The following is a 10,012-nucleotide window of genomic DNA, read 5'->3' on the forward strand; positions in this document are numbered from 1 at the left end:
TGACGTTCTCGTTGCCGTCGCCGTTGTCGTTGCTTAAGCTCCCTATTATTGTTTGGTGGCGTTCTGCAACCAGGACAGTAGTGCTTCCCATATTTGTAAAGTAATCAATATAAATGTGGTTGTGTGACAACCTTGTTCCCTGGGCTTTGCACCGCCGAGAGTAACTACTACTAATTCAAAGGTATTTTTGCGCGGTTTACTGAATGTGCGGGAAAAGCTGATCCACGCATTTTTCGAAGATAATTAATCAACAATATTTGTAAAGAGCTTTAAAATACAAAGCAATGTATGGCGTTCTTTTCCAAATTGAAGCTTGATTATCTCTGCAAAATGCGTGGTTACCCCAAATTTTCTTTTTTGGATACCAAGAGCACTTGCTAAATTCTGCAATCTCCGCATAGTTTGAACCGCGCAAAAATATCCCTGTATTAATAAGCACCACCCATAGGAAATCCGAGTATCTCGAGATGCGCAGAACGTATGCGCAAGAACAATAGTAGACACCGCCCGTAAGCTCCCTTCCCCATCTTGGCGAGAAGACAAACGCGATAGGAGGTGCAGTTTTTCTTGGAATATCTAAAAAGCTCCTGTTCGTCAACAATATATTTTATTGCTAATTTAAAGTGCAATGTAAAATGGTTCCGCTTTAGACGTTTTATGGACGTTTTATGCATTTCCTAATTTTTCCGTCCGTTCGTCTGTATGTTTTTCACAAGAAATATTTCGGTCATGGCGTCGTTTCTTAAACTCCCTAATACTCTCTCTACTGAAGAAGAGACGGCCCTGGAAACAAGGTTCTGATGTCGAGTCAAGAAGGCCTAATACCTTTACTAGAAAGAATCATGACCTTGAAGCATTTAACTTGCGTTCAGAGCTGGGGTTTTTTGAGTTTGAAAATTTCCTGATTTGGATGTAACGCAGTTCGTGCATTTTCCCGCGCGTGCAGCATCGATCTTGTTTTTGTCCATATTTGGGCATAAAATTGGTGTCGTAAAATCCCCAGCTTTTTTCCAGGGAAACGAGTTGCAAGTTAAACGCTTCAACGACATGTGCTTCTCTTTCTACTATGTACACCACCTTGATGTTAATTGCACGGTACGTTTAAATTGGTCTGAAAGTTAGAAGGAAAAACCTATGTTACTGGTTTTGATATTTAAAGATTCTAAAACTGTCCTTAAGACTTCTCCACAATGCTTTTCATGGGATCCTGTTACAAACGCGAAAAGATTGTTTCTAAAACCGACGCAAATGCTATACAAATGCTCTTTTCAGTTTCCTGTGAAGTGTTATTTTGTCAGTTGTAGTGAATCTGGTGTATGGTATCCTTTTAAAAGTTATTCCTGTTGGTTGTCATAATTTGGTTTATGATAATTTTGTGATTTCCTTTTTTTCTCAAAGATTAATGACCAAGAGTCTCGTAAAGAAACTGTTTTAACTTCCTTTTCAACAGTTACAGTGTTGCTATTTTAAGTCACTTTAGATTCGGTTGATTTTTAATCGTTTTTGGTTGAAACACAAGCTTGTTCTCACATTCGATGCCACGCCCTGTTGACAGTGAAACGTTGCGGTGTTGTTGATCCATCCAAAATGTCTGCTAGGCGAACATATGTTGGTAAGAGCGGGAATATTGGCATTGCAGACGATCTACATTATATCCTATCCACCACGACTCCTTCAATTTCATGGTATTGTTCCATGTACAGCCGGCGATGTTATCTAATGTTAATCTTGCTCAAATATGTTTACGACTATTACCTGTTCTTAAGAATCTCGTGTCTTAGTTTGAGTTCCCTTTGTTTGTTGTTGGAAAGAAACATCTCTTTTTTTGTAATTCAACAGTGGTAAAGTCACCAACCGAAATAAAACAAGCGAAAACAAAAAGAAAATCTTTGTTACTTATTAGTGCAAAAACTACCCGGGTCAACATATTTTTGTCTGTGTTTAAACAAGCCATTTTACTTTAAGGACGTCAAACTCTTTGAAAGCAAGTTTGAGTTCAATGCCTCTCCATTGAAGATGGGTTTCATCTGCAGCATACAATTGCTGTATGTTTCAATAGGTCTTTTTTGGTCACTCATGGAAGCCGAATTTCGGTCTGTCAGAAACCATGATACAGACCAAGTGTGGGACTTGTACTCCCTGTTCTTTTCCTTTGTTTTCTTTCATAGGGAAGACAACACTAATCACCAACACAAGAGTTTTGGTATTCGGTTGCGCCGATTGAGATAATGGCTAATTAACATCGCCTCATTTTGCTTAAGTACTAAACGAAATAATCGATCTGTTAGCATTTCATTCACGCGATAAGTTTAGTTTTCTTTTTTTTTTCTCCAATCTCAAGACTGTATACAGCATTTCTGAAAATTTAATTTATAGTAGTATATAGGGTTCTCTCCCAAGGCACTTGCAATCGGCCTTACAATGGAAAATAACCATGTCCAGTACTTTCATGATCAAATCCTGTACTTTGAAAAGTTATGGAAATCTCTGTGTAATTGTGTCACTGCGAAAGGTTTTCAAAGTTTTTATTTTCTTTTTTTTTTAAACAAGACGAGTGCTCTGCAAAGCTGGTTTTTCATCGCCTGTCAGCTCATAGAATTATTTTTGTCATATATTATTGTTATTATCTGACAAACATTTTCAATACAATTCGTAGTTGCTACGTACATTCTTCCGTTTGGAAATTCTCGGTTTGCAATTACATATTGCAACGTGCGACAAGCTAGATATGCGCAGAATCGCGGTAGGTTTTGAACTACATGTATTTATATTGCTGTCAAGTAGAGCAGTTTTCAATATGGTGCGATGGAACAAAGTGAATAACTTCGGCCAATCACAGCCCAGCAGGCAATCATAACGCAAAGCAATCACGTGCAGCTGGCGCTAAGCGCGTGAAACACGAACGAGCCAATCACAATTGGTAAGGCTTTTTCCACTGTTTGGCTGAGAATATGGCGCGAGATTTTTAAGCCAATCACCTTGCAGCGTGGCATTACGAGGCCAAACAATTGTGAAAATTTCTTTCGACACCCAATTGAAAACCGCTGTGGTTATAATAAAAGTACTAAGTTGATATAAGAAAATTGCTCGAAAGGTATTTGTCTTTTTCTATTGATATTTTCTTCCATTTTAATCTTGAAAATAGCCTGCGAACGCGCCGGAAATACGTCTGCGTTCGCTGGCTATCTTGAAAATGGTTTTTAATAGTTTTTGGAAAACATGATATCACAAATATATCCAATTTAATTCACCTCTGCAAGGCGAGGTAATATTCTATTACTACAAAAGCTTAAGGTACCGGTACGTTTCTAAAATCCTAAGTTTTATAAATGTAATTCGTAATTAATTCCCTTTAAAGGCATTGTCCATTTTAAGCTGATTGTGGCAAAGAAGAGACGCAACTACAATCAATTAAAACCTGCACATTCGTTGTTACGGCAAGGAGCAAATACCGTATGTGAGAGAATTAAAAAAAAAAAAGATTTCATTCGCATAGACAACCTTGGGTACTGCATTTTCAAAACTGGTCGAAAATGAAAAGTGATCGCTATGACGAAGGGTCGCCAAAGGGATTCGACTTAGTGAGGTGTTTGAATGAGATGGACGACCCACATTATTTGTACTTTGTCTTAGTCCTTCCTCGCAAAAATGGTTGCGTTCGAAGAAGTAGAACGCAAGCCTAACCTTGTGTTTTTTTGTTTATTGCTAGTGACAAGCCTCATATTCACATAGTCGCCTTCCTTTGCGGTATGAGTCATTTGTAACCCCAGGAATGCTTTTTGAACGCAGTCCTTCGCTTCGTTTTCTAACTGTACGATAGGAAATACTTTTGAACAATATAAACTTGATTGCACAAAACGACTCGACATGCACCTACAAGGAATTATAGCTCCTTATCTATTGATATCTCCATTGTCTTTTGCATTTTTATCCTGTCGTTTTAAAAATGGAAGCCTTTGTTTATTTACATCCCATTTACCTCACGCTGGAGGCCTGGGTCTGTTGTCCGGGTGACGAGGCGTGGACCAGTTCTGAGGCGGTGCCTTTTGGTACCAGTCCCACGCGTATTTTGCGATCTCGGAAGACAAGTTGACAAATTCGTTAAACTTTATGTGAAGACCTTCCAGTTTTTCCTTTTGTCCAAATATGGTCGCTTCCAGCGAAGTATCCATAGAGAGATGCTCAAAGGTCTTTGAGGAAACGTTAGTTTTAAACGAAATCGCGTGGATTTGAAACAGCTCACTGTAAATAAACCTTTCGGCTCGCTTTACCCACTGGAAACCTCTCGCCCGTTTCCTCTGGGATGCAGCAGCAACTTGGTACGCTTCGCATGTCTTGTTTGCTTTAGAGCTGACAAATCGGCAAGCATTAAAGCAGGCAGTTTCTGTTGCCAGGCAACGCTCCATGACCAGCCGCTGACATGTGTCTGTCGGACCATGTTTCCTTTCAGAGCCGTTAAAAGGCTTATTCGTCCCTGTATCAATGTGACAGTTTAAGAGAGAGGAAACACACATTTTGTCGTTTGTGCAAATAGAGCAATCCTGCCTGATGGCTTTGTCACATTCCCTTCTCAGGCGCTGTACTTCTCTTTTCGCGGATTTGAGCTCGGATATTTCTTGCTCTAACAGGGAAACCACTTGCTTTGAGGCCATACGCGTCAGCTGAGGAAGCAAAGGCAGAAAATACAGCCATCTTCACACTACATACTGGCATTTATTCACAACAACTATCATAAAGACCAAAGCGCGCAAAGTTACCTGAAAATTTTGTGGCAATGTATTTCCACTGGTCTAAAAAGTTGCATGAACTGAATCAAAGTGATTAAGATAAATAGAAACCTTTGAGGGGCCATTTCAGGAAACACTGCTAGAGAGACCACGTCCTCTACCTTTCTCTTTTTTTTTTTTTTTGAGAGTGAGTGCGTTCCAAGATGAAAGGGATGTCTGCGTTGACTTGCGGATGTCACCTTCGTAGTCATTCGAAAGCCCCAAGAATTAGTCCCGCTTAACTTCAAACCCGCGCCCTCTCGCACCTTGGTAAGGCGCTCAAAATGCTGAACTAACCGCATTGTTCTGTTGAAGTTACCTTGGAAAAGCCGTTCTCAAATGCAACAATCGCACTGAACTGTGTGTGATTGCGGTGTGAACTGTAATTTGTGGTGATTTCTACACTGATTTTGAAGGACTTGTCAGCATCTGTACTCAGATGGATTCGCAAAGCATCACGGGTCGCGAGCATGCGTACTTCCTCAAATATCCCAAAGAATCGAGCGTAACCGTCGAGGTGTGCCTGAAGAAAAAATGTAGAATATATGACAGGTAATTTTAGGATGATTTTGCTAACTGAATACATCCAAGAATGATCGTTTCTGTTATCTTACCTCTTTACCCACCCCACCCCTAGACACTAATGCCCAAGCCTCGTCAGTGGGTGTGTGTGATGATATAACTGATTTTGACGTTCGAAATACAAACATTGTAATTGGTGGATTTGAATTTTTACGCCTAAAGGGCAATCTCGACCCCAGAACGTGTCTCTTGACTTAGGGAGAGAAGAACTCTGGAGAACCCTGAAACAAAGTGTCTTCTCATTGGTTTTCGTGAAGAACAATCAAAAGCGTCTCTAATTGGTTCATTTATGTTAGCCCGAGGAGTGAGCCAGCGCCGTAAGGTTCAAATAGCCAATTTTTGGATACAAGAACACCACGGCGCATGTTCTCCCACATAGAGTTTCCCAGAGCCTTGCGTCGATCGGAGGCTCTGGTGACGAGAACGGCCTAAAGGGAAACGTGATTGGTTGAGAAAAACACTCATGAATAAGGCAAGATCAAACTGCGGCCAAAGATGACGTCATAGTGCTGCAAAACGTAGTAACGTCTCTTTCGAATGGGTGCTGGATCCCTCCTCACCGCGTTGGTTCCCATTTGACTAACGCCTTGTCTCTGAGCAATATTTTGACCTCCTTGGGATTCTTATGACCTTAAAGATAGAGGTGCGCAGATACCGTTCGTTGGGAGTTCTCTGACTTCGCCTGTGACCCCCTTGGCTTGTACATAGTTTCCTCTAATGTGGTGGGTTGGCACTTTGGCGGGTTCCCAAAGGACGTTCCCTTTTAAGGGTGGCTGCACACTCTGTGGGTGTCTTTAAGACCACGAGCCTCTTTTCTTCTCCCCTAGCATTGTTTGTTTTTTACTTTTTTCAGTTTTAACTAGGTAAAGTTTGGTAGTTTATTTATCCACATGACGCCAAGTGGTATTTATCGTACTTGCTCACAATGCGCACGCGCAATTTCAAAATATTAGAAATAAATACAAAAAGAAGAATTAGATAATCTAAGAACTATAAGTAATACAACACAAATGTATAATAGCTATTAGCGATATATAAAGATGAATGGCATGCGTGCGTCACGTCGTAAATATCTGGGCTGAAAATGGTCACTCGTCGGCTCACAGTGTAAACTTGATTTTTTTTAGTATTTTGTGTGAATTGTTTACGTGACTTTGGAGGAATCCTCTGTTGTAATATTGTACAACGTGGCGTGGCGTGGCGTGGCGTGGCGGTGTAGACCACTTCTAAAGCCGTCACGGTAGCATCTGACTTTAATCCAGTACAGTAGCCTCGAGTTGCAACTGTCAAAATGTTTGTGGTTTTGTTTTGTTTTGTTTTGTTTTGTTTTGTTTTGTTTTTTGTTTTTCATCGCAACATAGAACCGAGGCGCTGAAACTATAGTTACCTGCCCAGAACAGCGTCATCTTGCTTACCTCCACAAAGGGGACTGGGTCCATGCGAGCTTTAAGGAATAGCTTTGGGTAGCTCTCCTGATCAAGGTTGTGCAAGAACAAGGGTGCAACGTCATCGGTCATTTCTGGAGCCTCATCTGACCCGACTTTTGCGTCTACCAAAAACTAAAAAAAGATACGACCTGCAATTAACTTATACATTTCTCTAGCAATGTGTGGATTCGACCTGCAGTTAACTCATACATTTCTTTAGCAATGTGTGGATACGACCTGCAGTAACTCGTACATTTCTTTAGCAATGTGTGGATTCGACCTGCAGTTAACTCATACATTTCTTTAGCAATGTGTGGATACGACCTGCAGTTAACTCATACATTTCTTTAGCAATGTGTGGATACGACCTGCAGTTAACTCAGCGGGCGTATTTCAGGTGCTGAGTCCTTGTTATTTCCAAAGGAAGATGATTTTGGGGCATGGGAAAGTTTTGGAGGGTTCCGAGAAACGGGCCTCCGACCTGCTGCGTATATAGCAACATCAAATTAAACCTACCTCGTTCGGAAGTAGGGAAATAACTCCTGAAGTTTCGATTCCCATCACGCTCATCTTGCCCTTCAGAAGGAATCCCGGTCGTAAAACAGGACCTCCCATTTCCCTAAGGTCGTGAACTTCTCTGGCAACAGAAATCTGCAACAGAAACAGGAAAAAGCATATTTTCTTGACGCTATCTGAGAAGATGTTAAAGGGTCGATTGCGGAGAGCCTCCATTGTCTGCACGATCAAATTTGTTAGAACTGTGCAGCTACATTTTGTTAGCTTGCCTGCTTGCTCGTTTGTTTAAATATATTTTATATTATACTTACAAGGGGCTTAACATTGCCACGTTTTTGCACAAGTATTGCTGCTTTCTAAATTGGCCCAAAAGATCATACCGAAAAGGCAAATTTACAGAAGTTTGCAGCTTGTTTCGTCTGCTCTAAAACTGGTATCAGTTTAGTCCGAAGATACGTCATTTACACCCACTCCCTCCAGCCAACCAAGGGTTTTGTAAAGCTATTTGAAGCAAAAGCAGCACAAATCAGGGGGGAGCATTTCAGATCCGAAACCCGTGCAAACTGAGTCAAGCTTATTCATCGAAGTACCTGAAAGCCTTCTGGAAATCCTATGGTTGCCATGGCACCTGGTAGTTTGTGACGGATGTTGCAGATTCCTAGAAGCTTCTGTAAGCTTACAGGAGGCAGCGTGCCGTAGAAGAAGTGGTCAGCTGAGACGTCTGAGAATCCCATGAAGACATTGGCAGTGACACAGTCTTGCTGGAACGTTAACCAATGTGAGTGAAAGAACAGTTAACATCAATATTCGATGATTTAGTAGTTTTTAGCGATTTTTTTAGGTGAATAACTTTGTACGGCCCACGAACATTATGCAAATGGACGACTATGGAGCTACGGCCACAAAGAGTTTGTGAGTTCTTCAACGTCCCGCATGGTTTGAGAACAAGTGTTTTGTGAAACGAGGAGAACAGAAGAAAGTCTAAATATGTGTAGGACAAAGCCACCACATTTTTCCTCTGCTGTTTTGAGACCCTGATGGTCGTTCAACCAAGGCACCTCGAAGCTCACGCAGTTTTGTAACGCACCTTGACCGGCTGACGTCCGATCTCACCCCACGAGACTGCATCACAACATGTGATATGTACACTACAGTATACAGATCCATGACCATTACCTTGATGGAGTCCATTTCACTATTGTCACGTGTTGCGTGACAATTGAAACCCAGTTGAAGTTCGGCCTCTCCTCTTACTTTGCTTTGCTGTGATCGGTTGGTTGATATTGAAACTCTGACGAGAAACGAACCAAAAAAGAAGAGATCGAAATGAGCGATTAAATGAAATAAAAATATCTCCCTCGGATATCCGCTCTACCGAAATAAAGTGGGGAAGGAACCGGTGAACGGGCGTTGAGGCAACTGAAAAGAAACTCGTTGTCCAAGAAAGAAGTTTAATCTGAGACCTCCTTAAAACCTATAGGATGCTCTAAGCAATGACCTTGTTTGTTAATCCATCATTTCTCCCATTGCCAAGCAGTCAGAACACCATTTTTTTCTCACGAGTACATTACTTCATCTCCGCTATCATCAATCGGACCCTATTCACAAATGGTAGCCTCACTTTCAAGCAGACATTCTTTTGAATATGGTCATGCCTACGAAGCTTTGTTTTCTTTTTCTTTGTTAGCGTTGTACTTCCCCGTAACTTATTGCTCTACCTCAGCTCTCTAGCGAAAAGGAAAGGGGACCTCCGCACGTATCTCCTCGATGTCGTCCAGAACTTTGGATGAATAATTTAACTCTAAACCGGTTTAAAACCCGCTATAACCAGTTTGAATTTTAACGCCACCCAATGGCGGGGGAGTTGAAGTGACGTTGCGTTGACGTCACGTCACGCATGCGTGACAGAACATGAAGGAGATCCGTGCAGAACACAGGGTAGGATTTTTGAGATGATTCTTCGTAAATGCTCAAGCTACGACGAGGAATTTGATATGCAACAGACACCCAGCTTACCCAAGTTTTAGCTTCGTTACGGTCAATAATTCGATTCCAAAAGCCTTCTTCCACACAGCCTCCGTTTCAAAGTTCCCTGCAACGACGGAGTTTTGGTCTTCGTACATCAGCTGACCAGTAAATGGCAGTCGCTTAGAACTCTGACCACTGCTGTAAAAACGTCCTTCCACAAAGAATGTCATAAAAGACAATGGAGACGACAGGAAGCCCTGCCAATTTGCGCTGTCGAGCTGAAGCAAAAGTAAATGAATTATATTCTTCACATTTACATAGCTCACAAATCTGGACTGGCGTCGCCAGCCGGTGAGACCCGGAGAAAACAATATTCTGGTTTGGTCATGGTTGTGAAAGTAATGAACCGAGTCGTTTGAAATTTCACCATGCGAGCAGAGCCTCTCTAAAGCTCACCAAAGGGAGAGCAAGACAGGCTCGGCAGAAATCGTGTCGAGTCTTAAAGTCGCGGTAGCCCAAGTTTCTGGGCTAGTCACTCCGGTCAAACTGGTTTAGTAAGCCTTCAGTACCAAAATCAAGATGGCGTCTAGGAGTGCGATCGAGACTTGTCCTGGGTGGCCTGGGTTTGAAACTGTCTCCATGCAACGGCTTGCGCATGCGCAATAAAGACTTTTTACACGATGTCTGCAGAGTCCTTTTTTTTCTCGTCCAGTTAAGAAAGACTCTACTGGCAGGGTGTTGAAACCGGTTTCC

At 41.8% G+C, this 10,012-nt stretch overlaps 1 protein-coding gene across 2 annotated transcripts in view; it reads right to left on the bottom strand.

Annotated features, from left to right (window-relative positions):
• Positions 1 to 2,512: 2,512 nt before the first annotated feature.
• Positions 2,513 to 10,012, bottom strand: part of LOC137973135 (uncharacterized) — a 52,761-nt gene continuing 45,261 nt past the window's right edge. For both annotated transcript variants that reach the window (XM_068819878.1, XM_068819879.1), the window contains exons 11-17: positions 9,308 to 9,537; positions 8,468 to 8,582; positions 7,882 to 8,052; positions 7,292 to 7,426; positions 6,764 to 6,907; positions 5,086 to 5,289; positions 2,513 to 4,661 (exon numbers count right to left, since the gene is read on the bottom strand). In XM_068819878.1, coding sequence (XP_068675979.1) covers positions 3,981 to 4,661; positions 5,086 to 5,289; positions 6,764 to 6,907; positions 7,292 to 7,426; positions 7,882 to 8,052; positions 8,468 to 8,582; positions 9,308 to 9,537 — 1,680 coding nt within the window. In that variant the 3' untranslated portion in view covers positions 2,513 to 3,980. The remainder of the gene's footprint in view (positions 4,662 to 5,085; positions 5,290 to 6,763; positions 6,908 to 7,291; positions 7,427 to 7,881; positions 8,053 to 8,467; positions 8,583 to 9,307; positions 9,538 to 10,012) is intronic.

This window comes from Montipora foliosa, chromosome 10 (genome assembly GCF_036669935.1).
Source record: "Montipora foliosa isolate CH-2021 chromosome 10, ASM3666993v2, whole genome shotgun sequence".
Classification (NCBI taxonomy): domain Eukaryota; kingdom Metazoa; phylum Cnidaria; class Anthozoa; order Scleractinia; family Acroporidae; genus Montipora; species Montipora foliosa.